We start from the raw sequence: 27252 nt of genomic DNA on the forward strand, positions 1-27252 counted from the left end.
CTCCCCCTCAAGGGCCCCCCTCCCGGCGACGCAGGTAATCGGCAACTAAGTCGGGAGCATGGACAGCCTCCTCAGGCTCCCAAGAGCGATGTTCCGGGCCATAGCCCTCCCAATCTATCAAGAAGAACCTGCGCCCTCTAACCATCTTAGAACCAACTATGGCTCGTACCTCATAGCTAGAGCGAGAGGAATCAGAGGCAGGAGAGTGCACTTCACGAGTGTGAGGTAAAATAGCCGGCTTTAGCAGTGAGACATGGAATTTGTCATGAATCCTAAGATGGACGGGTAACTTCAATTGGTAGACTACAGGATTTACCTGTCGAAGAACCTCAACTAATAATGCTGTCAGACTCCCAGTCAATGTGAGGAGCATGAGTCCGAAGCCATGGGAGACCCAGAAGGACGTCGTCTATTCCCTCAGGCAAAACAAGAAAAGAAATCTCCTCTATGTGACCCTGAGACAGGGAAAGGCGCAAGGGAACTGTCCTCAATGTAATGGAGTCAGACAACATAGTTCCATTAACAACACGGACAGGAATAGGCGCCTCTAACATGATAGAGGGAATATTGTGTCCCTTTACAAATCCTGAAAACACAAAAGTCCCGTCAGCTCCGGAATCCACAAAAGCCATAATAGGCCATGTATTCTCAGATAACGAGAGCTGACCTGGGATACAACACTTAGAGGGTGCAGAAGACGTCTCTAGTAACCCCCCTCTAATGGTTACTAGGCCAGGGAGTTTCCCTGACGACTAGGACACTTGTTGGCATAGTGCCCAGCCTGACGACATACGTAACATATAGGAGGACCAGACTTGCGTAGTCTGGAGGACGTATGACCTAACTCCATAGGAGTGGGAGATGTTTCAGATGCTGAGGAAGATGGTAGTGGACCCTCAACAACTGGATTAGCCCGATGCTTAGGGCGTGAGGAAGAGACCTCGAGTCTACGTTCCTTATGGCGTACATCGATCCTCGTTGCTACTGTGATCAAGTCCTCCAGAGAAGCAGGGACCTCACGAGCAGCAAGAGCATCCTTGACATAGCCTGCCAACCCTCTCCAGAAGATAGGAATCAACACCTTCTCTGGCCAATCTAGTTCTGCCACAAGAGTTCTAAAAGCAATGGCATAAGAACTAGTGGATAACGAACCCTGAGATAGATCTAACAGTCTCAGGGCCGCATCATGGGTAACCTGCGGACCCATGAATACCGCCTTAAGAGCATCAAGAAAGTCTTGATGTCTCAGAGTAACCACATCAGAGCGCTCCCATAGGGGAGTCGCCCATTCTAAGGCTTTGTCCTGAAGTAAGGAGATGATAAAGCCTACTCTGGACCTCTCCGTAGAGAAGCGAGAAGAGTTGACCTCTAGGTGTATCTGACACTGACTAATGAAACCACGACATGATCTGGCATCGCCAGAATATCTGTTTGGCAGAGCAAGTCGAGGATCATGTGCAGCTGTCACCATGGTCTGAGGTTTATCCTCTATACTCTTGAGCCGTGACTCAAGTACTTGTATGTAACGGTGTAACTGCTGATATTCTGCCATAACTGCCAGACCCTTGGCTCAGTCCTAATGTTACGGGGGGCTGTCTGATAATAACCTAAAGGAGTATCAGACAGTCAGGGTCCACCGTGCAAAGACTTTGCTGCAGACTATGGCAGAGTGCAATACCTCTGTTAACTCATAGAAGGATATAATAAGTAAGTAAAGCAATTCCTCCCTTACTTGGAGGGTGTGTGGAATGATCTCTGTTAATAATCACAGAGACAAAGGCAATGTGTGCGAAATGGCACCTACCTAGGTCCGCTCTTCTAGTGGTGCAAAAGAGACGAACAGCAGCGTAAGCCGCACAAAGCTCCTACCTCTGTTCGCTCCCCTAGTGTGCGAGGATACGAACAACTGCCAGACGCAGTATAAGGAACGTTACCCTAGCGGCAACGTCCACCTACGAGTCGAATCACAAGGCCCAGCCAGACCATGTGCCTCAGGCACCTGCCTATGTCCGCTCCCCTAAGAGGTAAGGATACGGACAGCAGCCGAAGCTGTAAGGTATAAGAACGCTACCCTGCCGGTAGCGCTCACCTAGCATAGACAGAGGAATGCCTAGAGGAACGCGCACAGAGCGTCTACTCTTATGCATGAACCAAGAGGACTGAGCGCCATTGGGCGTGTGTCGGGGTCTTATATAGACTCTGTGCCTCATCCAAGATGGAGGACACCAGAGCCAATCCACTGCCAGAACGACAGGAGTGACGTCATGCTGGCCTATCACCGAGCAAGGCGTCACAAGCACATGACCAGCGACCAATCGGCATAGAAGGTGTCAGAGACATGTGACCTCATGTCAGCGATGATGTCACCCGCACATGTGCAATGGCTCCAAGATAGGACTTAGTCTCCGGCGCTCGCACATGTGCAGTAGCAAGAAATCTGGACTTAGTCTCCAGCGCTCGCACATGTGCAGTAGCAAGAAATCTGGACTTAGTCTCCAGCGCTCGCACATGTGCAGTAGCAAGAAATCTGGACATAGTCTCCAGTGCTCGCAGCAACCGTAACATGCGCCATGGGACGGATGCAACACAAGACCACCAGTTGCAATCCGCCCTTAATAGAAGCCTATGGGGAATAAGCGGATTCCTGCAACGGTTATCGTAATTCCTCAAGGCAGGGGATTGTAATGGATGTCGTTCAACGCAAGTGTGAAAGCGCCCTTAAGCCCCGACCCACAGGAGGCCCCAAAGCACAGGTCAGTGACTTAACTATGCCACAGAGACACCGGAGGAGACACAGCTGCATCATCGCAGGGCTTCCCTGTGCCACAGAGACACACAGAGGGACAGGGACAGGAGGAGACGCAGCTGCGGCATTGCAGGGCTTCACCGCGTCACAGAGACACACAAAGGGACGGGAACCGGAGGAGACGCAGCTGCGGCACACTAGGAACCCAGCACTCCGGGACGCAGCTCTCCCGCTAACCAACGATAAATGCAGGGGAAGCACATAGCTACTTAAAGATTAACACTGCTGTGAATGTTAAGGAGCCGCTCATTACTATTCATGAGCTGTGCATTACTATTCATGAGCGGCTACTTTCATTCACTGCAATGTTAATATTTAAGTAGCCATGTGCTTCCCCTGCATTCATACGTGGTTATTGGGAGAGCTGCATCCTTGAGTGCTCATGAGCCAATCATTACTATTCATGGCCAGCGGGAAATGAAGCCACACACACACACACACCACTACTTCCACACAGCCCAACACAAACACACATACACACACACCGGCATACACAAACCACCATGCACACATCCCCGCTCATATCAAACACCGCTCACAGACACATATCAAACAGACACCCACATACCAGGATGGGGGCCATACAAGGATGGAGACTACACCAGGATGGGACACAGACCAGGATGCTGCATACACAAGGATCCTGCCTATACCACGATGGGGCCACATACCAGGATGGGGCCACATACCAGCATCAACGCACATACCAGGATGGGGGCCATACAAGGATGGAGACTATACCCGGATGGGACACAGACCAGGATGCTGCATACACAAGGATCCTACCTATACCACCCTACCCATGGGGGCGCATGTCAGGATCATGGCTACACCACGATGGGGGCACATACCAGCATGGGGCTACATCATAGCATCAGCCCACATAGCAGGCCAACCCACACCTCCCCAAACATGTACTGGAAAATCCAGAATAATGGAATGAAGCAAGAGGAGTCCCTTGTTGCATGCAAAAAGTGTGAAAAAGTTTATTAATAACACAGAGAAATATTATTAAGAACACTTAAAACTGGGAAAGATCACTTCCTCTCTCATTATTTACTCATCTGGTATTGTATTGGCTCTCTTTGATCTGTACCATATTTATGTTAGTCCTACATTTGGTGACTATGTATTGCTGTATACTGTTCTCTGGTACTGTTATTTTTGAGCCTATGTGATTTGCTCCATCTGCATTATTTCATGAAGTTTTAGTGGTGATGTGCTAATCTGTTCATGGGTGGATCACCCCTTTGATCTTTCCCAGTTTTAAATTTTCTTAATAATATTTCTCTGTGTTATTAATAAATGTTTTCACACTTTTTGCATGCAACAAAGTACTCCTCTTGCTTCATTCCATTATTCTGGATTTTTCAGTACATGTTTGGTGTAGTTGTGCCCACTCTTTCCCATGTGTTGTGTTCTAAGTTCTATTTATGGGTTGGAGCACACTTCCGTAATCTATTTATTCAAAGTGGTGCTGTCCCCATTTGTTTCTTAACCCACACCTCCCAACGCCACAGCCGGCAACTCACCGCCGGCCACAGTGGAAAAGCGGAGCGGACGCTGCACAGGAGCGAGCAGCCGGCAGACAGGTACAAGGGACACCTTAAGAATCATTCTGGATGGTGCCTATACCGGGAGGCTGCTTACACCAGATTGCGCACACAAAACAGGATGGGCGCACAAGTCAGGAGATGGTGGTTGCACCACGATGGGGGCACATACCAGCATGGGGCCACATACTAGCATCAACCCACATACCAGGATGGGGTCCATACAAGGATGGAGACTATACCCGGATTGGACACAGACCAGGATGCTGCAAACACAAGGATCCTACCTATACCATGATGGGGGCACATGTCAGGATGGTGGCTACACCACGATGGGGGTACATACCAGCATGGGGCAACATTACAGTATCAGCCCACATACCAGGCCAACCCACACCTCCCAACGCCACAGCCTGCAACTCACCGCCAGCCACAGTGGAAAAGCGGAGCGGACGCCGCACAGGAGTGAGCAGCCGGCGGACAGGTACATGGGACACCTTAGGAAACATTCTGGATGGTGCCTATACCGGGAGGCTGCCTACACCAGATTGCGCACACAGACCAGCATGGGGGCACATGTCAGGATGGTGGCTGCACCACGATGGGGGCACAAACCAGCATGTGGCCACATCAAAGCATCAGCCCACATAGCAGGATGAGGGCCATACAAGGATGGAGACTATACCAGGATGGGAAACAGACCAGGATGCTGCATATACAAGGATCCTGCCTATACCACGATGGGGGCACATATCTAGAATACCCGATGCGTTAGAATCGGGCCAGCATCTAGTATACTCTATTTGTATTCATTTTTTTCAATCTGTCTGAATAATATCATGATCTTACCTGGAATCTCTGCCTTTGTGAGAGAAACAGCCTTCAGTAAAAATATTGGAATCCAGCAAAGGGCATCGGTGAACACAATGAAGAAGAACCTCTTGGCTATGGTCACCTCTCTTGAGAGTACGCTGCGCTCTGCTGTTTTGGCACCTGTCTTGTGAATAGAGTAAAACATGCTGCTGTAGGAAAAGACGATTGTGACAAAGGCCAACAAATTCAGCCCTGGCAAGAAAGAAAACAGAAGCATTAGTGTCTTGGCACCATGATGACTATTACAAACAATTTATAAAGTAAAATGCTATAACTTTCTCAGTTTGTCCTCACCTTCCCCCCAAGGAGGAAATATGTAAACATACTTGTAGAAAGCAGTGGGGAACCATTTTGCATAATACTCATAATTAAACAAGGGGTTCTTTTTAATTATCTTTCAAAGCATTTTCTTTTTATTTTAAACATTGTAGTCACGTCTCAGCTATTAAACTAATTGTATTCCCTTATAGAACAAGACATACTGTATGTTATGTCTCCTAGAATGTATAAATAAATTGATAGTTGGGGGACTCTGTTCACCCTGTCAAAGCGGTGAGTCTATACACAATATGGTATCAGCTGGCTGCCTGAGAATGGCAGGGACACCCCCACCTCCAAAGGTAACAACCACTCATGAATTTATTCAGAATTTGCAGTAAGGAACAGCATAATGTAGACTTCTAAGAATAGATGCTCCATAACTATTTCATGTGGTAATTGCAATTAATCACTAAAATAACAAGTCAAGAGAGAATTGTAGGCTATTAGAATATGGAATTCTTTAGAGTAAAGAGACGTGCTCTAACAACAATTTCTATCTCCCATGTTCCACTGTTTCTTGCCTAACAGAAAACAACATTCTAAGTTAATTGGCAAAGAAAACATTATCTAACTCAATGGTGATGCAGGAAAAGTAAGACAATGAATAGCAGGGGTTGTTCATCTGAAAGGTATGGCATTTCCTAGTGTTTTTACCATCACTATCTGTAGTATTGAAAATGCTGTAGAATGGAAAACAACTGAATGGGGCCTTGTTCAGAATTTTTTCTTTAAGTAATAGTCTATGTGTCGCGGGCGGAGGAGGGGACGCCGCGCTCTCCCACTGCTCGTATCCGGCTGCCGCTGCTGCTGCGGCCTCTGCTGCTCGGTGGCTCGAGCGATGGGCCGGATCCCGGGGACTCGAGCGGCGCTCCTCGCCCGTGAGTGAAAAGGGGATTGGTTTTGGGGATTTATTGTCCGTGACGCCACCCACGGTTGTGGTGATTGTGTGGACACCACCGCTGCTCTGTATGGGGATCCCGGGAGTGATGGTATGGAGCAGCTAGAAGTTAGTTCTCCCCTCTGTGGGTAGGGGGTTGGTTGTCCCGGGGCCCGGTGATGGGGTAGGGATGGATGGCAGGCCAGGTGTGGGGCCTGGTGAGGTGCAGGGTCGCGGGGGCAGCGCTGTTACTCACTCAGCCTGAGACGTTGACACAGTTCTCGGTAAAACACACGGCTGGAAAGACGGTTCCCACGGACGGCTGCTGTTGCTTCTCCCCGGTAGTTGGCGGTGACGGTCTCTGTCCCTGCACCTAGTGTAATGTTGGTAGCGATGGGTTCCCACCGGTAAACCGCTCCCCGACTTGGATATGGGCCGGAGGAGCCCCTCTGTGCCCGCAGGCGCTGGCCCTGAGAAACTGGTGCCTTGGCGGTGGCGGTGTCTCTCTCCTACGGTTGGACTGTTGCCTTCAATCGGGACTTTGTTGTTGGGAGACCCGGAGGTCCCCTTCACTGACGGATTTGGCAAATTCACGGCGACTCCTAGCCTTGCCGTGATCCGAAAGGCCCCTGCCAATGGTGCTGGCTTCTCCTTGTATACCGGTCCGGTACCGCCGGGCCACCACCCGTCCACGGTCCTTTCGGCAACCTCCAATCAGCCTCTCCTGCAGACAGTCACCACCATCTGCTAACCTTGCTGTCTCAGTCCGGGGCACACACCCGGACCAACTTCAGGCTTTCCAAACTGTCACTTTCTCCTTCACTTCAACTCCTCTCACTTGCTCCTCTACCACTTCCCTCTCACTTCAAACTCTATCTCCCTTCAACTGCCTGGTTTTCCCGCCTTCAGGACTGTGAACTCCTCGGTGGGCGGAGCCAACCGCCTGGCCCACCCCCTGGCGTGGACATCAGCCCCTGGAGGAAGGCAACAAGGATTTCTGGTTTAGCTTTGGTGTACCTATCCGGGGTGTAGGGTGTGTGATGTCATTACCTGTGACCCCTGGCTTGCCCAGGGCGTCACATTCCCCCTTAGCAAAATGCAGACCGTCCGCGGGCTGCCCGTCCAACACCGGTTTTATTTTTCTGAAAAAAAAGATAAAAACACAATACAAATAGAAAAACATCATCCCACAATGGAGGCACTTTTCTTAAACGTTACGGTAACGGTTGCGGCTGCCGCGCTCTCCCACCCAAGTAACCTGGCCCTGATGCTGCCCCTAAGAAACAGGCAGCACCCCTTGACCCCAGTCCTTAACCAAGTCACCCGAGCGGGATCTGTCCTTCCCCTCCAGAGGTTAGCCACCGGTTCCTGTGGTGGCTGGGCCCCAGCCTGCTCCACTGCGGGCCCTCCCTCCAACCTGCCTCTCCGGAGGCGGTAACGGTAAGCTGCAACAAAACATTATTTACAAGCCACTAACGTTTGTGGTTGCCCTGCAAGTTCACGGGCTTGTCCGTAAGGAGTCCCTTACGCAACTTCAGACGGTCTCCTCGGGGACAACGGTGTCGGCAACGGCCGATTCAATCACGGTTGCTGACAATCAGATGAGACTTCGGTGATCATTTTCATTTTCTCATAACTTTCAAAACTTTCAAACACATACACACTTTCCCCCCCTTTTTTTTTTTTTTTGTTTTTTTTTCTAAAGAACGGTTTCCCTGTACCTGAGTGGGGGTCTACCTAGGTTGGGACGGGTGGACCTCCGGGGTCCGGTATCAGTGGTGACAGGCAGCGAGGGAGAGAGAACAATCAGTCTCTCTTCCCTGTTATCGTGTGGGGCAGGCGGAGGCATAGGGGAGCTGGGCACAGGTTCATCCCTGGGCACTGGCACTGGTTCTGGCTCACGGTTGACCACCTCCATCGTTTCTTCATCCACGGGTTGTGGGAATAGTATCACTGGAAGAATCACCGCACCATTCTGTGTAGGCCAGTCCGCTGGGAAGTCACCCATCACGGTGTGGATTACCTCTTTTGCTTTCTCTGCTGGTGGAGGAACCGGTAGTTCAGCCGTTGCCCTCAATGCTGGTGGGCACTTTTTCAGATGGTCCCAGGAAACCGTGGCCAAAGTGCCCCCTTGGTCACGACTGATCTGGTAGGCCTTCCCATCTTCCCATCCTGTGGGCTGTATGACGTATGGGGTTTGTTCCCATTGATCATCCAGCTTGTGGGTTTTCCTCTTCCGCTTCAACACCCCATCTCCAGGCTGGAAAGGGCCAGCAGACGCCTTCTGGTTGAAGCGCTGCTCCTGTTGTTCTCGACTCCGACTTAAATTCTTCTCCACATATTCCTGAATCTGTCGGTACTGCACCCTCCGCCGGGTGTCCCATTCAGCCGTCGAGGGGAGTGTTTCTGGGGCTTCCAGTCACATTTCCAGGTCCACCGGTAGTCGGCCGGGGCGAGCCCTCATCAGATATGCTGGGGTGCACTTTGTTGAGCTGGACGGGATATTGTTGTACATATCGACCAAGTCAGGCAGCTTCTCCGGCCACAGGTTCCGCTCTTCTAGCGGCAACGTCTTGAGGAGGCCAAGGATCAAATGGTTCATCTTCTCACACATACCGTTGGTTTGGGCATGGTAAGGCGTGGTCCGGATCTTCTTGCAGCCGTACAGCTGACAGAACTCATGGAACACCTCTGCTTCAAAGGCTGGGCCTTGGTCAGTAAGCACCTTCTCAGGGTATCCATGTGGTCGACAGAAGTAAGCTTGGAACGCTCTAGCAGCAGTACGGCCAGTTAGGTCTTTGACCGGAACAACCACCATGAACCTTGAATAATGATCTACTATGGTCAGAGCGTAGGTGTACCCACTTCGGCTGGGGGTGAGCTTTACATGGTCCAGGCGACCAGCTCCAGCGGCTGATGTGTAACGATCGGGTGTAGGGGCGCCTTCTGGCTAGCTTCGTCCTTCCTCCTCAGCGTGCAAGGACCGCACTCTCGACACCAGGCTTCCACAGACTCCCGCATCCCACTCCAATAGAACCGCTCTCTCAACAGCATCTCCAGCTTCTTCCATCCGAAGTGTCCGGCACCATCGTGGTACGCTTGTAGAACGGTGGGTACATTAGCCTGGGGAATCACCAACTGGTAGATTTTCTCATGAGTCTTCGGGTTAATCAGCTCACGGTACAACTTCCCTTGGTGTAAACACAGCCGTGTCCGTTCGTTCCACAAGCGTTGGGCTTCAGCTGGGGCGGCATGGTCTATTCCATCAGCGCCTCGCTCCACCAGGGTCTTGACTAGGCGGACAGTGGGCGCCTGGTTTTGAGCTTCCTGCCACTCCTGACTTGGCAGCGGGTCCAGGTTCGCCCGTTGTTGGTGGACATGTACCTTCTCAGTTGGCGGCTGGTGAAATGCAGGCAACTCGATCTCTTCAAGGTCGTCATCTTCGCACCCTTCTTCTGACAAATGGGGCATCCGAGAGAGTGCATCAGCATTAACCCCATTACGACCGCGTTACGTTTTAAAACGGCACTAAAAAAGGGTACTTATTCCTTTCTGCCGTTTTAAAACGGCGGTCGGAAAAAAGGGTCTAGCGCCCCCCAGAGTCAGAAAATTTCCGGGGTCTCAGCTGCCGGGGGTAGCTGAGACCCTGGAGATCATGATTCGGGCCGGTTTTTCCGGTCCCCGCTCACCTGATGACCGGTATACACCGTATACCGATCATCAAGTTATAGTAAATGACCGCGCCGGTAAAAAATCATTTATCTCCCATCTGGCATGATCAAACATGCCAGATGGGAGATAAATCTTTTTCCCGGTTCCCTCCGGTCCCTCGGTATCCCCAAAGTGCCCCCCCCGACCCCCAACCCCCTCCCGAAAATCCAAGATGGCCGCGCGCATCGGAGAGCACAGCAGCGCGCCGGCCGCATTTACAGTGTTCCTATGGTTTCTGTCGTATGTGCCATAACACATACGACAGAAACCTGTTCCCTAGGCCCTGCCGGGTCCCCCCCCACCCCCCCCCTGGTGTCCCCCGGTGTCCCCCGGTGTCATACATACCGGAGCGCTGATCCCCCGCGGCCCCCTCCTCCTTCTCTGCAGACTCCGGTCACATGTGCCGAGCAGATGACAGCTTCCTGTGTTCAGGACGCTGGCTGCTGATGCTGCTCAGCACTGTGCAGCTGTGACCCGGGGAGGGTGGGTGCAGCTTTTTGCACCCACTCTCCTCAAATGGAGGGTCTGCCCTCCTAGAAAATGGGGGATACGTTCCCTGAACATGTCCCCCATATTCTAGAAGGTCCAGAGGCGACGTGGGACGTCCAAATGGATTATAGTGGATTTTTTTTTTTCTTTTCAATAAATTGGTCAATCAGGGAATGTTTTGGGGAGTGTTTTTTCAAATAAATTTTTTTTTGTTGTCAATTTTTTTTCTTATTACTGTCAATTAGTTATGTCGGGTATCTGATAGACGCCGTGACATAACTAATTGCTGGGCTTGATGCCAGGTGACATTACACACCTGGTATCAACCCCATTCATTACCCCGTTAGCCAACGCACCAGGGCGCGGGATGAGCTGGGGCGAAGCGCCAGAATTGGCGCATCTAATGGATGCGCCACTTCTGGGGCGGCTGTGGCCTGCTATTTTTAGGCTGGGAAGAGTCCAATAACCATGGCTCTTCCCATCCTGAAAATACCAGACCCCAGCTGTCAGCTTCACCTTGGCTGGTGATCTAATTTGGGGGGACCCCACGTTTGTTTGTTTTTTTTAATTATTTATTTATAAATAATTAAAAAAAAAAAAACAGCTTGGGGAGCCCTCCAAATTGATCACCAGACAAGATGAAGCTGTCAGCTGTGGTTTGCAGGCTACAGCTGTCTGCTTTACCCTAGCTGGCTATCAAAAATAGGGGGGACCCCACGTCATTTATTTTAATTTTTTTTTTTTTTTTTGGGCTAAATACAAGGCTAGGCATCCTTTAGTGTCACATGAAAGGCACTAAAGGGCGCCAGCTTAGAATATGCAGGGGGGTGGGACGTTATATATGTTTGACATCTATCCATTCATCCACTGTAGCATTTTACGCTGTGTGCCCACAATCAGGGTTTGCAGCGTTTTGGGCGCAGAGTGTTTTCCCTGCGTCCATAACGCTGCGTTGTGCAGTAGAAGCACAGTGGAAGGATTTTTAGAAATCCCGTGCCCACTGTGTTTCTTTTCTCCGCAACATAAACCGACCTGTGCCGCAGCTTCCCGAGCCTCAGCATGTCAATTTATGCTGCGGAGATGAGTGTTCTTTGCAGGTAGAATAAAACTAAAGTCCACAGCAGCCTGAACCCAAATCGTGGGCATGGGCAGCTGCGTTCTCCCGTGGACAACACTCACATTTCTGCAGGAGGCTGACACTGTGTACTAGACGCCGTGTCGCTGGATCATGGCCACATAGCCTAAAGGCTACTTTACACGCTGCGATATCGGTCCCGATATCGCTAGTGTGGGTACCCGCCCCCATCTGTTGTGCGACACGGGCAAATCGCTGCCTGTGCCGCACAACATCGCGCAGACGCATCACACATACTTACCTGCCCGGCGACGTCGCTGTGACCGGCGAACCGCCTCCTTTCTAAGGGGGCGGTCCGTGTGGCGTCACAGTGACGTCACTGAGCGGCCGCCCAATAGAAGCGGAGGGGCGGAGATGAGTGGCCAGAACATCCCGCCCACCTTCTTCCTTCCTCATAGCGGCCGGGAGGCAGGTAAGGAGAGGTTCCTCGTTCCTGCGGCGTCACACATAGCGATGTGTGCTGCCGCAGGAGCGACGAACTACATCGTTACTGCTGCAGTAACGATAATCGAGAATGGACCCCCATGTCACCGATGAGCGATTTTGCACGTTTTTGCAACGATGCAAAATCGCTCATCGGTGTCACACGCAGCAACATCGCTAATGCGGCCGGATGTGCGTCACCAATTCCGTGACCCTAACGACTCCGCATTAGCGATGTCGCAGCGTGTAAAGCCCCCTTAACAGTGAGAAATTTGTTGCTACAGCAACATTTTTGTGAAGTACCTGTGGATTCAAAATGCTTACTATACTCCTGAATAAAATCCTTGAGGGGTCCAGTTTCCAAAATGAGGTCACTTGTGGGGGGTTTCTGATGTATAGGTACCCAAGGGGCCCTGCTAATGTGACATGGTGCGCGCAATTTACTTCAACTTTTCCAAAATTCAAATGGTGCTCCTTCCATTCCAAGCCCTCCCATTTATCCAAACAAAGGTTTTTGGCCACATGTGGGGTATCCCTGCGCTCACAAGAAATTAGATAACAACCTGTGGGGTACACGTTTTGTTGTTGCCTCTTGAAAAAGTGAAAAATGTGTCGCTAAATCAACATTTTTGTGAAAAAAATGAAAATTTTAATATGGCAACCTAAGCTTATCAAATTCTGTGAAGTATTCGTGGATTCAAAATGCTCAATATACACCTAGATTAAAGCCTTGAGGGGTCTTATTTCCAGAATGGGGTCACTTGTGGGGGACCTCCACTGCTTAGGCACCTCAGGGGCTCTCCTAATGCAACATGGCGTCCGCTATTGATTCCAGCCAATTTTGCAGTCAAATTGCACTCCTTCTCTTCTGAGCCCTGTAGTGTGCCCAAACAGTTGATTTCCACCACATACAAGATATCAACAAACTCAGGAGAAATTGCGCAATAAATTTCATGGTGATTTATTTCCTGTTACCCTTGTGAAAAAAAAAAGCTACCTGGTTGAAGTAACAATTTTGTGGTAAAATTTTATTTTTTTATTTTCATGGCTCAACGTTATAAACTTCTGTAAAGCACCTGGAGGTTCAGGGTACTCACCAAACATCAAGATAAATTCCTTGAGGGGCCTAGTTTCCAATATGGGGTCACTTGTGGTGTTTTTTTGCTGTTTACGTACCTTAGGGGTCCTCCAAATGCGACATGGTGCCCGCAATCTTTTTCAGCCAAATTTCCTTTCCAAAATTCAAATATTGCTCCTTCCGTTCCAAGCCCTCCCATTTCTCCAAACAAAGGTTTCAGACCACAAGTGAGGTATCACCGCGCTCATAAAAAAGTGGGTAACAAACGTTGGGGTCAAATTTTTGGAATTACCTCTTGAAAAAGTGAAAAAATTGATGCTAAAGCAACATTTTTGAGAAAAAAATGAAAATTTTCAATGTGACAACGTAACGTTATCAAAATCTGTGAAGTACTTGTGGATCCAAAATGCTCACTATACCCCTAGATAGAAGCCTTAAGGGGTCTAGTTTCCAAAATGGTGTCACTTGTGAGGGGTTTCTGCTGTTTAGGTACCTTAGCGGACATGTAAATGCAACATGGTGCCCGCAATCTATTTCAGCCAAATTTGCTTTCCAAAATTCAAATATTGCTCCTTCTGTTCCGAGCCCTCCCATTTGTCCAAACAAAGGTTTCTGACCACATGTGGGGTATTGGCGCGTTCATAAGAAAGTGGGTAACAAGTTTTGGGGTTCATTTTGTTGTGTTATTTCTTCTAAAAGTGAATAAATTTGGGGTAGAGCAACATTTTAGGTAAAATTTTATTTTTTGCTTTTTTTCATTCCACTTTGCTTTAGTTCCTGTGAAGCACCTGAAGGGTTAATAAACTTCTTGGATGTGGTTTTGAGTACTTTGAGGGGTGCTGTTTTGAGAATGGTGTCACTTTTAGGTATTTTCTGTCACTTAGGCCTCTCAAAGTCACTTCAAATGTGATGTGGTCCCTAAAAAAATGGTTTTGTGAATTTTGTTGAAAAAATGGGAAATTGCAGATGAACTTTGACCCCTTCTAACTTCCTAACCCCAAAACATTTTGTTTCAGAAATTGCGCTAATGTAAAGTAGACATGTGGGAAATGTTATTTATTAACTGTTTTGTGTGACATAACTCTCTGGGTTAAGGGCATAAAAATTAAAAGTTTGAAAATTGCAAAATTTTCAAAATTTTCATCAAATTTCCGATTTTTTCACAAATAAAAGCAAAAAATATTGTTCTAAATTTATAACTATCATGAAGTACAATATGTCACGAAAAAACAATGTCAGAATCACCGGGATCCGTTGAAGCGTTCCAGAGTTATAACCTCATAAAGTGACACTGGTCAGAATTGCAAAAAATGGCCTGGGCATTAAGGACAAAACTGGCTTCGTCCTTAAGGGGTTAATGTTGACACGACCGGCCCTGTATTTGATTGTGAAGTCATAGTTGGCTAGCCTGGCCACACACCGCTGCTCCAACGCGCCCAACTTGGCCGTGTCCAGGTGAGTCAGTGGATTGTTATCCATGAAAGCGGTGAATTTTGCTGTGGCCAAGTAGTGGTGGAACCGCTCGGTGATAGCCCATACCAGCACCAGGAGCTCGAGCTTGAAGGAGCTGTAGTTCTCAGGGTTTCTTTCAGTCGGCCGGAGCTTTCGACTAGCATAAGCAATCACTTTTTCCTTCCCGTCCTGGACCTGGGATAGGACTGCCCCTAAACCCACATTGCTGGCATCAGTTTAGAGGATGAAAGGGCGGCTGTAATCAGGGTACGCTAGGACCTCCTCTCCGGTCAAGGCCGCTTTCAGCTGGCGGAAGGATTCCTCATGCCTTTCTTCCCACACCAGTGGGGCTCCAATGGGTCTACCACCTTTGGTCTGTCCCACGAGGAGGTCTTGCATGGGGGCAGCCATCTTCGTATACCCCTTGATGAAACGTCGGTAGTACCCCACCAGACCCAGAAACTGCCTTACTTCTCTCACTGTGGTTGGTCTCGGCCAGTCTTGGATGGCAGTAATCTTCTCGGGGTCGGGGGCGACACCTTCTGCACCCACCACATGCCCCAGGTACTGCACTCTGGGTTTCAGCAAGTGACACTTAGAGGGCTTCAACTTCATCCCGTATTTGGCGAGGGACGCGAACACCTCTGCCAGGTGCTCCAGATGGTCTTCATACGTCTGGGAGTACACAATCACATCATCCAGGTATAACAGGACGGTTTCGAAGTTTAGATGCCCCAGACAGCACTCTATCAGCCGTTGGAAGGTTCCAGGGGCGTTGCACAGCCCGAACGGCATACTATTGAATTCACAGAGCCCCATTGGGGTGGTGAAGGCAGTTTTCTCCCGGTCCTCCGGTGCCACCGCCACTTGCCAGTACCCGCTGGTGAGGTCAAGGGTAGAGAAGTAATTCGCACTTCTCAGTGCAGCCAAAGACTCTTCAATACGGGGCAGTGGGTAAGCATCTTTATGCGTTATCTGGTTAATCTTCCGGTAATCCACACACATCCGCATGGTGCCATCCTTCTTCTTGACCAGTACCAACGGGGCGGCCCAGGGACTACAACTGTCCCTAATAACCCCTGCCTCTTTCATGTTCCTCAACATGTCTTTGGCACATTGGTAATGCGCAGGGAGAATAGGCCTGTACCTCTCTTTGATAGGGGGGTGCTCACCGGTGGGGATGTGGTATTGGATCCCTTTGATCTGCCCGAAGTCTAGTGGATGTTTGCTAAAAACTTGCTCATACTCCCGTACCACCCTGTATACCCCTTCTTTGTGATGTGTAGGGGTATCGTCAGTGCCCACGTGTAGCTGTTGGTGCCACTCGTCTAACTCCCCTTGGGGCGGGTGAGTGCTGGTAGCAGGTGGGGAAACTGGAGGAGCTGCCCCATGGATGGTGTGGGGATCCAGGGTGAGCAGCTTGGCAAGGGTAGCATACCGGGGAAGCCTGACTTCTTCCTCCCCACAGTTCAGCACCCTCACGGGCACTCTCCCCTTCTTTACGTCTACCACCCCTCGGGCGGCCATTACTGTGGGCCAGTGCTCGGAGGGTATGGGCTCTATCATGGCAGGGTAGTCACGCCCCTGAGGCCCTACTGCTGCTCTACACCAAATCATCATCTCACTCCTAGGGGGCACAATCAACGGAGCAGCATCCATCACTCTCACCCCACCAATCTCTCCTCCTGTTGAGTTTGCATGCTGGCGGTACATCAAGGCTCGGATCTCACGCTGCACAGCTCTCTGTCAGCTCCCCGCCGCCGTGGCGGCCAGCTGCTGCAGTAGGGCCAATACATCACTCATACAGTGCTCCATCACATTGGTTCCCAGCACTATCTTCGGGTTATGATCACTGGGTTCATTCATGATCCCAATTATACCCTGGTGTTGCAGTTCAGCTCGCCCCACTGTCATGGCCACTTGTTTATACCCCACTTGGGTCAGTGGGAGTCCATCAGCAGCAATCAGTGTTATACTAGTATCTGGGGGAGCCAGCTCGTCTGTCCCCCAATACCGTTGGTACAATGTGTATGGTATGGTGGTTACCTGTGATCCAGTGTCCAAGAGAGCCATCACCGGTATGCCGTCCACAGCCACGGCGATGATGGGCCGGGCCCCGATATACCGGTCCCGCCAGTCTGGGGGGCCACGGGGTTCTACTCCTGAGGATTGGCCCGTGGCCTCAGGGGTTGCTCGTTTAATGGGCACTGTCGGCAGTAATGGCCAGGCTTGCTGCACCTGTAGCAGGTTGGAGGTCTGTTCCGCGAGTTGTTAGTACTTCTCCGCTGCATCCAGGGAACATCCTCAGGGCTGTCGGCGAGCTGTATCTTGGTTGGAGGCTGGGATCTGGTCAGAGGTTGGAGTGCAGCAAGAATCTTGGCGAGGTCTCCGTCCATGCGGCGGACCTGGGCTGCCAGTTCTTACATTGTGCTGCTTGGAGCTGTAGGTACTGGAGAGGCTGGTAGGGCAGGGGCCACCACGACGGGGGCCGTCTCAACTGGCCACGGGGCTGGCTCCAAGACTTCCGAAGCTGGGGGTTGCAGAGCTTTAATGCCCCGTTCCTTTAACACAGCAAAGTCCACATCAGGGTGTTCCAGGGTCCACAGCCGGAGTTGTTTGCGATCCTCAGAGGACCTCATCCCCTGCACAAATTGCTCTACTAACATTTTGTTGCTGTCCGCCTCATTGATGGTGTCCACTAGAGATGAGCGAACCGGTCCCGGTTCGGCTCGAGGTCGGTTCGCCGAACGGAGGTCCCGTTCGAGTTCGGCTCGTCGAACGTTCGATGAACCGAACTCGAACTGCATAGGAAACAATGGCAGGCAATCACAAACACAGAAAAACACCTAGAAAACACCCTCAAAGGTGTCCAAAAGGTGACAAACAACTCAAACACATGGGAAAGTGACAAGGACATATACTCATGCGAAAACAAAACAGCTGGACAAGGAAAAAGAGGAAGACACACAGATATATGAGTATATGCAAGGAAACATCGATTCCATTATTGTGCAACTTGAGCCCTGCTCATTTTAGGCTTCCAATCTTGATAAATTGCCTGAGCTCACCACGTACGCCTTGGGGATCTTGTCGTGTCCTGCAGCCAGCGTTCTCTCGGAACCTGTCTTCAGTGCTGCTGGGGGTCTGCTGGCAGATAAGCACATGTGTCTGTCCACTGACAATGTGGACATGGCTTTCAGAGGACTTTTCTTCCCCTGGGTCAGCCAGGGGACGGGAAAGGCACGCGTATTTTCGAGAGTGCTTCATGCCAATCATCTTTTTCTTTTTCAAAAGGGAAGGTCAACTGATGCCAGTCAAGTGGGGTGTGTGTGGCCCAGTTAGTGGCAACGAGGGAGACTGTGGTTGGAGTCCCCTCGCTGTGTTTCTAAAAGAACCAAGATGAACAAGTCATGGCTCTCAGAGGACTTTTCTTCCCCTGGGTCAGCCAGGGGACGGGAAAGGCACGCGTATTTTTAAGAGTGCTTCATGCCGAGCATCTTTTTCTTTTTCAAAAGGGAAGGTCAACTGATGCCAGTCAAGTGGGGTGTGTGTGGCCCAGTTAGTGGAAACGAGGGAGACTGTGGTTGGAGTCCCCTCGCTGTGTTTCTAAAAGAACCAAGATGAACAAGTCATGGCTCTCAGAGGACTTTTCTTCCCCTGGGTCATCCAGGGGACGGGAAAGGCACGCGTATTTTTGAGAGTGCTTCATGCCGAGCATCTTTTTCTTTTTCAAAAGGGAAGGTCAACTGATGCCAGTCAAGTGGGGTGTGTGTGGCCCAGTTAGTGGAAACGAGGGAGACTGTGGTTGGAGTCCCCTCGCTGTGTTTCTAAAAGAACCAAGATGAACAAGTCATGGCTCTCAGAGGACTTTTCTTCCCCTGGGTCAGCCAGGGGACGGGAAAGGCACGCGTATTTTTGAGAGTGCTTCATGCCGAGCATCTTTTTCTTTTTCAAAACGGAAGGTCAACTGATGCCAGTCAAGTGGGGTGTGTGTGGCCCAGTTAGTGGAAACGAGGGAGACTGTGGTTGGAGTCCCCTCGCTGTGTTTCTAAAAGAACCAAGATGAACAAGTCATGGCTCTCAGAGGACTTTTCTTCCCCTGGGTCATCCAGGGGACGGGAAAGGCACGCATATTTTTGAGAGTGCTTCATGCCGAGCATCTTTTTCTTTTTCAAAAGGGAAGGTCAACTGATGCCAGTCAAGTGGCGTGTGTGTGGCCCAGTTAGTGGAAACGAGGGAGACTGTGGTTGGAGTCCCCTCGCTGTGTTTCTAAAAGAACCAAGATGAACAAGTCATGGCTCTCAGAGGACTTTTCTTCCCCTGGGTCAGCCAGGGGACGGGAAAGGCACGCGTATTTTTGAGAGTGCTTCATGCCGAGCATCTTTTTCTTTTTCAAAAGGGAAGGTCAACTGATGCCAGTCAAGTGGGGTGTGTGTGGCCCAGTTAGTGGAAACGAGGGAGACTGTGGTTGGAGTCCCCTCACTGTGTTTCTAAAAGAACCAAGATGAACAAGTCATGGCTCTCAGAGGACTTTTCTTCCCCTGGTCATCCAGGGGACGGGAAAGGCACGCATATTTTTGAGAGTGCTTCATGCCGAGCATCTTTTTCTTTTTCAAAAGGGAAGGTCAACTGATGCCAGTCAAGTGGGGTGTGTGTGGCCCAGTTAGTGGAAACGAGGGAGACTGTGGTTGGAGTCCCCTCGCTGTGTTTCTAAAAGAACCAAGATGAACAAGTCATGGCTCTCAGAGGACTTTTCTTCCCCTGGGTCAGCCAGGGGACGGGAAAGGCACGCGTATTTTTGAGAGTGCTTCATGCAAAGCATCTTTTTCTTTTTCAAAAGGGGGCTCAACCGATCCCAGGCAAGTGGGTGTGTGTGGCCCAGTTAGTGGAAACGAGGGAGACTGTGGTTGGAGTTCCCGCGCTGTGTTTCTAAAAGAACCAAGATGAACAAGTCATGGCTCTCAGAGGACTTTTCTTCCCCTTGGTCAGCCAGGGGACGGGAAAGGCACGCGAATTTTTGAGAGTGCTTCATGCAAAGCATCTTTTTCTTTTTCAAAAGGGGGCTCAACCGATGCCAGGCAAGTGGGGTGTGTGTGGCCCAGTTAGTGGAAACGAGGGAGACTGTGGTTGGAGTCCCCGCGCTGTGTTTTACATGCTTTTAGAAGGGCATGACATGGCTTAGAGGTTGACTTTCAGCATCTGGAAACTGTTGGCTACCAAAATGCTGCCTTTCCAACCTTTTTAACCGAGGATTTTCGAGACCTTATGCCCATCGCAGTGCCCCAAGAGCCGATGCCCAGGCGCCACTCCTTCTCCAACAAAGGCGTGCACGCGCTACACCAGCATGTCGCACTAAACATCACTGATTCCTTGAGAAACTCTGTGTGACAGGGTGCTTTTCACCAGAGATAATTGGCCCAGTAAGCATGGACAGGGGCGTTACATGTCGCTGACTGGGCAATGGGTTACTGTGGGGAGAGATGGAGAAGGGTCTGCTGTACAAGTCTTGCCGTCCCCACGAGTTGTTTCAATCCTTCTTCTGTATGTAGAAGTTAATACACTGCTTCTGCCTCTTCAACCTCGTGTGGGTCCTCCACCTTGGCGCAAACCCTGTGTGGTCAGGCCACCCTTCCTTGTAACTGCGCACAAGGACTACCACACACCTCCTTACTATGCTGGCAGCAGAGCTCAATGCCATCAGGCGGTCAAAGTTTTACTTTGAAATGTATGGGAAATGTGAGTCACACCGCTGAGAAGTTGTGGACGGTTAGCTCTGGATACCGAGTTTCATCAATGGTTGTCTCCACTCAACCAGCAGCCAGGGAAGGCCGGGTGCGACAATGATGCAAACATGGGTGCGGCCCTTCGCTGTGACAATGTGACACACGTGCCTTGTGTGGTTCACGTGTTGAACCTGGTTGTCCAGCAATTTTTAAAGCACTATCCTGGCCCACATGGCCTTCTGCAGAGAGCACGGTGTAACGCCTTCCTTGATCCACACACTCAGATGGGCTGTTAATGATAGGCTAGAGGGAAGCCACTCACCAAGCAGGACCCCTAGAACCCTGAAACCCTTTAATCCCTATACAGGGATTAGGAATTGCACAGGGCCCAAGGTGATTAATACCTGTGGAAGGCTGCAGTTCCAGAGAATAGTAGTCAGGCAGGGTCAAAACATTAATTGAGGAACAGGAACAGAATGGGATGGCCAGGACTTAATCAGAAAACAAGCAGAGGTGAAATGCGGATCGGCCAACAAGGTACATAAACAGCAAGCAGGAAAAGTAGTCAGGTAACAAGCACACAAAATCATAAAACTGAACTGGGGGTAAAAGTAACCAGAGGTCATAGCTATGTCTGGCAGTGGTCTGCAGACAGGATGGGCATAAAAAAGGGTGTGGTGTCTTCCCATTGGTTGTAGCTGAATGATGGTATTTCATCTGTGAGATACCCACCAGCTACATTCAGCCAGAGATTCTGCATCTGTCAAGGTAATGCAGCCCAGTGGGTGAGCATAACCTGCGTCCACCTGCGCCGCTGGCATCGACTCCTCTCCCATCATCAGCACTATTCATGAAAGGAACACGTTGTCACCTGGCGACCGGAGTACAAATTGACGGAGCGGACTCCGTTGGTGACTTAACAGCCGTGTGCGGCAATGATGCAAACCTGGCTGCGGGCCATCGTCAGTTCAATGTGAGACACGTGCCTTGTATGGCTCACGTGTTGAACCTAATTCTCCAGCAATTTTTAAAACACCATCCCGGCCTACATGGCCTTGTGCAGCGTGCACGCTCGCTATGTGCTCACTTCCATCGTGCGCACACAGCAGCTCAACAACTTTCGTCGCTACAGAAGTCTTTAGGTCTGGTGGTTAAACGCCTGAAATGCGATGTGCCCACACGCAGGAATTTGAATCTGCACATGTTGCAGCGTTTGTGGCAGCACCGCCGAACCCTGCTGCAATACGTTATGACATATAGCCTGGGATAACTTGATCCAGAGGTGGTGCAGATCACGCTGCTGGAGTGGTGTCAGATCAAGGACCTATGCACCCTGCTGCACAGTTTACAAATGTCGACGAAGATGTTTAGCACTGGCAATGTCATTCTCAGCGTGACAATTCTGGTCATCTACATGATGGAGCACACTGTAATTATTATTCAGAGTCAGGTGTTGGGACAAGAGGAAGGGGAGGAAGTACAGGAGGAGTCATATGCGGAAGGGATAACAAGATCTACGAGGTCCAGATGGTCAGCGGCACCTATGCGGCAGTCATGGTGAGGGAGAGGGATTAACAAGGGCGCATAGTATCAGCAAAAAGTGTTGAGGAAGGTGCAGGAGCCCATGAAGAAATGGAGGACGAACTGGCGATGGGCATGGAAGACTCAGCAGATGAGTGAGAGCTTGCTCACATTTCGGTTGTGCGAGGTTGTGGGGAGAAGGCAGAGGAAGGAGGCACGATTCTCACCTCTCTGCCACCAACACACCAAGGACTTGGTCCTCCTGGATGCACAAGACACATGAGCGGCTTCTTGCTGCACTACCTACAACATGACCCTCGGATTGTACGAATTCAAAGTAATCCAGAATACTGGGTTGCAACACTGTTAGATCCCCGGTACAAGACAAAATTTGGCAAAATAATTCCTGCCATAGAAATGGACGCACGTATACAGGAGTATCTGCAGAATGTGGTACGCAATCTTAGATATACTTTTCCACTAAACACCAGTGCTGCACAGAGTGAATCTCAACGCTTTGTCATGAATAGGAGGAAATGGTCTTTTACTTGTCCACATCTGAGGGACCGAGGGCTGGCTGCTGTGCTGAGATGGCGTTGAGTACGGTGTCCCTGCAGAGTTGCACTTTTGGTCATATACCAAAATGAGTTGAAAAAGGACAGATGCTGGTGGAAAGGGGAACAGGTGTGTTGGAAAGGGGAAAAAAGTTTTGGTCCGTGGATTTGGTGGTTAAGCAACAGTAACATTTGCTGAAGAAACACCATCTGTTACAGTGGGACTGGCAGATTTGGATAAAGTGGTATATACTATGTTACCGCTATATAACGAAAATTAATAAGAAAAGAAAGAGAAAGGTATATATCCCCATCAGCAGTCAGTGTCCACCGTGCTCCCAGTTGGAAAAGGAGAGGTTGGCAACTGGAAGGTTTGGTGGAGGATACAGAGCTGTGTGGCTATGAAACTAATAGTAGCCTGAACCGAGTTAGACGCCATTCGGATCTGGAGACTGTGAGCCCTGTTAGCGTCACAGGGTCCACATGCCCACCCAGCCCAGGAACTCCCTGTTAACAACACAGGGGCCATTGAGTACGCTGACCGTGTGCGTAGGGGCACACCTGTGGACAGCAGGCGCATCAGCAGCAGCAGGCCTGTTAATGCCACTGGGCTGCACAAGCAGGACTGGTAGGACAGGAGCTGGTCTTAACCGTTCTGCGTTACCAACTGTGGTGGTGGCCTGCATCGACACCCTATCCTTGCCTACCTCTGGCCTAAAGCCGCAATGGGTTCAACACATGGAGGTGTGCTCTTTCGGAGCATAATAGAAGACTGCGCACCTCCTTGTTGGCTCCAGCCCCTTTTATAACCTGGGTCCGCCCCAAACCAGGGTGAACCACAATGCACCTCCTGGAGACAAAAGTAGAGTGACACGTCATGAGTGGCATAACGAGCGTCCTATTTGGAACCGCAACTTCAATGATGACCTCATGGCTGCCATGACCCAAACACCTCACCAGTCATCGTCTGACCATCAATAATGCGGTGACAAGTCATAGGGGTGGGCCTCTGCAAGCCATTTGGGAGGACACCTGATGCCCTGTGGTCTATATGGGACCCCCACATCAGGGGCAGTACCAAAGAGTTCATTACCGGACCTAGTCTCTGATGCAGTAAGTGCCTGAGCATGCTCAGTAGCATGAAATACAGTCTCTGAAAAAAGACTATCAGCTTTAGCATGGTGTCTAGGCACAAAACAGGACTTAGACCCGGCACGGAATGCAAGCACCTGTGCAAAGAAGCTTTTCACACTTAGTGTGGGAGCATGCGCTGTATCCCGAAATGAAGACTTAGCGTCAGGAATAGCACAGTCAGGCTGAGCATACTCACTAGGCGAAACACTGTAATTAGGCTGCAGCTGGGGTAAATCGGCACACGCATGCGCACTAGCTGCCTCTCCACACTTAGACGTGGAGGGGAAATTGCTCTTGGAGATGCTGTCTATGAACAGAAGGAAAAGCTAAAGGAAGCCTGACTTTCTATCCCTCCGAATTATCAAATGCAGCAATGAATTCCATGAGTTTGCTATAACATTAGTATAGCAAAATGTGCATGAGGGTGTCATGTAGAGGTGCTATAAATAGCTTGGCACCAGTGGGGCACTAATGGAATACAACAGCCAGTTCTATGATGCCACTAAATGGCAGTATTTTTTGCTATCATTATAGCTTATTAAAAACAGAGCAGGAGGGTGTCCTGCACAGGTGCTAGAAATAGCTTGGCACCAGTGGGGCACTAATGGAATACAACAGCCAGTTCTATGATGCCACTAAATGGCAGTATTTTTTGCTATCATTATAGCTTATTAAAAACAGAGCAGGAGGGTGTCCTGCACAGGGGCTGCACATAGATTTGCACCAGTGGGGCACTAATGGAGTACAACAGCCACTTCTTGTATGCCACTAGGTACACTGACTGTTTGCTAGTATAATGGCTTAGTTAAAAAAAGTTTGAGTGTGCAATGCAGGCAGAGGTGCAGCAAATATCTTTACAATAGTGTGAATAGACAAAAGTACAATAGCCACGTTTAGGATGCCACTAGGTACACTGACTGTTTGCTAGTATAATGGCTTAGTTAAAAAGAGTTGGAGTGTGCAATGCAGGCAGACATGCTGCAAATATCTTTACAATAGTGTGAATAGACAAAAGTACAATAGCCACGTTTAGGATGCCACTAGGTACACTGACTGTTTGCTAGTATAATGGCTTAGTTAAAAAGAGTTGGAGTGTGCAATGCAGGCAGACATGCTGCAAATATCTTTACAATAGTGTGAATAGACAAAAGTACAATAGCCACGTTTTGGATGCCACTAGGTACACTGACTGTTTGCTAGTATAATGGCTTAGTTAAAAAAAGTTTGAGTGTGCAATGCCGGCAGAAGTGCAGCAAATATCTTTACAATAGTGTGAATAGACAAAAGTACAATAGCCACGTTTAGGATGCCACTAGGTACACTGACTGTTTGCTAGTATAATGGCTTAGTTAAAAAGAGTTGGAGTGTGCAGAGGACAGGAGGGTACAGAGCCAGGATTGTGGGGCTCTGGGTAGAGGAATGGAGGCCTGCCTTTCTATTCCCTCCTAATGGTGAAATGCAGCGACGAAATCCCTGACCTTGGCTACACAGACGCTGTCTCTGTTTTCAGGACCTGTCACCTATGGCTCTGACCCTACCGGTTTGAGCCCTTAAAAGGACTGATAGAAAGTGCTCTCCCTAAGCTGTCTAACGCTGTGTATGGAGCGCATACAGCTGTATCAGCGATAGGACAAAGGACGGAGCTGCGACAGTGATGTCTGACACCAAAGACGCAGAAGAGATAATGGCGTCCTGGAGGAAAATGTCCGGTTTTATAATGCAGGGACATGTGACATGGACATCCTATCACACATGCCGTTGCTTCTCTGGCTAAAAGTCCACTTAGCTGTGTGTGTGTCTGGGATTGGCTGACATGCTGGCCCGCCCCACTACACGCGCGCGCTTAGGGAAGGAAGACAAGGAAAAAAAAAAAAAAAATGGCGATCGCCATTATACAAACAGCAGTGATCTGAAGGCGCTGTTCCCGCACACTATACACTGAAATGTCATAATAGTGTGATTCACAGAGTGACTTACACTATTACAGCGGAAACCAAGCTAGGAATTAGCTGTTTTTTTGCTGCTAGAACCGTTCTCGAATGTTTCTAGAACTATGGAGCTTTTGCAAAAAGCTCGAGTTCTAGTTCGATCTAGAACAGGCCCCAAAATCACTCGAGCCTAGAACTGGAGAACCTCGAACCGCGAACCGCGCTCAACTCTAGTGTCCACCCGCTTTAGTGTGCGGAGGGCGGTTTGCAGACGTAAAGCGTAGTCCCGAATGCTATCCAAAGACCGTTGCCGGCATTGGTAAAACTGCATCCTCAGCTCAGCTTCGGTACGGGTCTCAAAGGCAGTCTGTAGTTTCTCAAAGATGGTGGCTACAGAGAACCGGTCCCCCTCGGCCCAGGTCTCCGCCTCCTGCTCAGCCGGCTTCTGAAATTTTTCGGCCGGACACCTCCGGCGGTAACAAGGCACACCTCTACCCAACGGCAGAGCGGTAAGATCCTGTTCGTGACGCCAAGTTGTCACGGGCGGAGGAGGGGACGCCGCGCTCTCCCACTGCTCGGGTCCGGCTGCCGCTGCTGCTGTGGCCTCTGCTGCTCGGTGGCTCGAGCGATGGGCCGGATCCCGGGGACTCGAGCGGCGCTCCTCGCCCGTGAGTGAAAAGGGGATTGGTTTTGTGGATTTATTGTCCGTGATGCCACCCACGGTTGTGGTGATTGTGTGGACACCACCGCTGCTCTGTATGGGGATCCCAGGAGTGATGGTATGGAGCAGCTAGATGTTAGTTCTCCCCTCCGTGGGTAGGGGGTTGGTTGTCCCGAGGCCCGGTGATGGGGTAGGGATGGATGGCAGGCCAGGTGTGGGGCCTGGTGAGGTGCAGGGTCGCGGAGGCAGCGCTGTGCCGCACGGCACGGTGGTACTCACTCAGCCTGAGACGTTGACACAGTTCTCGGTAAAACACACGGCTGGAAAGACGGTTCCCACGGGCGGCTGCTGTTGCTTCTCCCCAGTAGTTGGCGGTGACAGTCTCTGTCCCTGCACCTAGTGTAATGTTGGTAGCGATGGGTTCCCACCGGTAACCCGCTCCCCAACTTGGATATGGGCCTGAGGAGCCCCTTTGTGCCCGCAGGCGCTGGCCCTGAGAAACTGGTGCCTTGGCGGTGGCGGTGTCTCTCTCTTACGGTTGGACTGTTGCCTTCAATCAGGACTTTGTTGTTGGGAGACCCGGAGGTCCCCTTCACTGACGGATTTGGCAAATTCACGGCAACTCCTAGCCTTGCCGGGATCCGAAAGGCCCCTGCCAATGGTGCTGGCTTCTCCTTGTATACCGGTCCGGTACCGCCGGGCCACCACCCGTCCACGGTCCTTTCGGAAACCTCCGATCAGCCTCTCCTGCAGACAGTCACCACCATCTGCTAACCTTGCTGTCTCAGTCCAGGGCACACACCCGGACCAACTTCAGGCTTTCCAAACTGTCACTTTCTCCTTCACTTCAACTCCTCTCACTTGCTCCTCTACCACTTCCCTCTCACTTCAAACTCTATCTCCCTTCAACTGCCTGGTTTTCCCGCCTCCAGGACTGTGAACTCCACGGTGGGCGGAGCCTACCGCCTGGCCCACCCCCTGGTGTGGACATCAGCCCCTGGAGGAAGGCAACA

The 27252-nt window shown here is 50.4% G+C and overlaps 1 protein-coding gene across 2 annotated transcripts in view; it reads right to left on the reverse strand.

Moving 5' to 3' along the window:
• Positions 1-27252, reverse strand: part of LOC142251311 (relaxin receptor 1-like) — a 1991578-nt gene that overhangs the window by 43982 nt on the left and 1920344 nt on the right. For both annotated transcript variants that reach the window (XM_075323995.1, XM_075323994.1), the window contains one exon: positions 5209-5424. In XM_075323995.1, coding sequence (XP_075180110.1) covers positions 5209-5424 — 216 coding nt within the window. The remainder of the gene's footprint in view (positions 1-5208; positions 5425-27252) is intronic.

Source organism: Anomaloglossus baeobatrachus, chromosome 9 (assembly GCF_048569485.1).
Source record: "Anomaloglossus baeobatrachus isolate aAnoBae1 chromosome 9, aAnoBae1.hap1, whole genome shotgun sequence".
NCBI classification, from domain to species: domain Eukaryota; kingdom Metazoa; phylum Chordata; class Amphibia; order Anura; family Aromobatidae; genus Anomaloglossus; species Anomaloglossus baeobatrachus.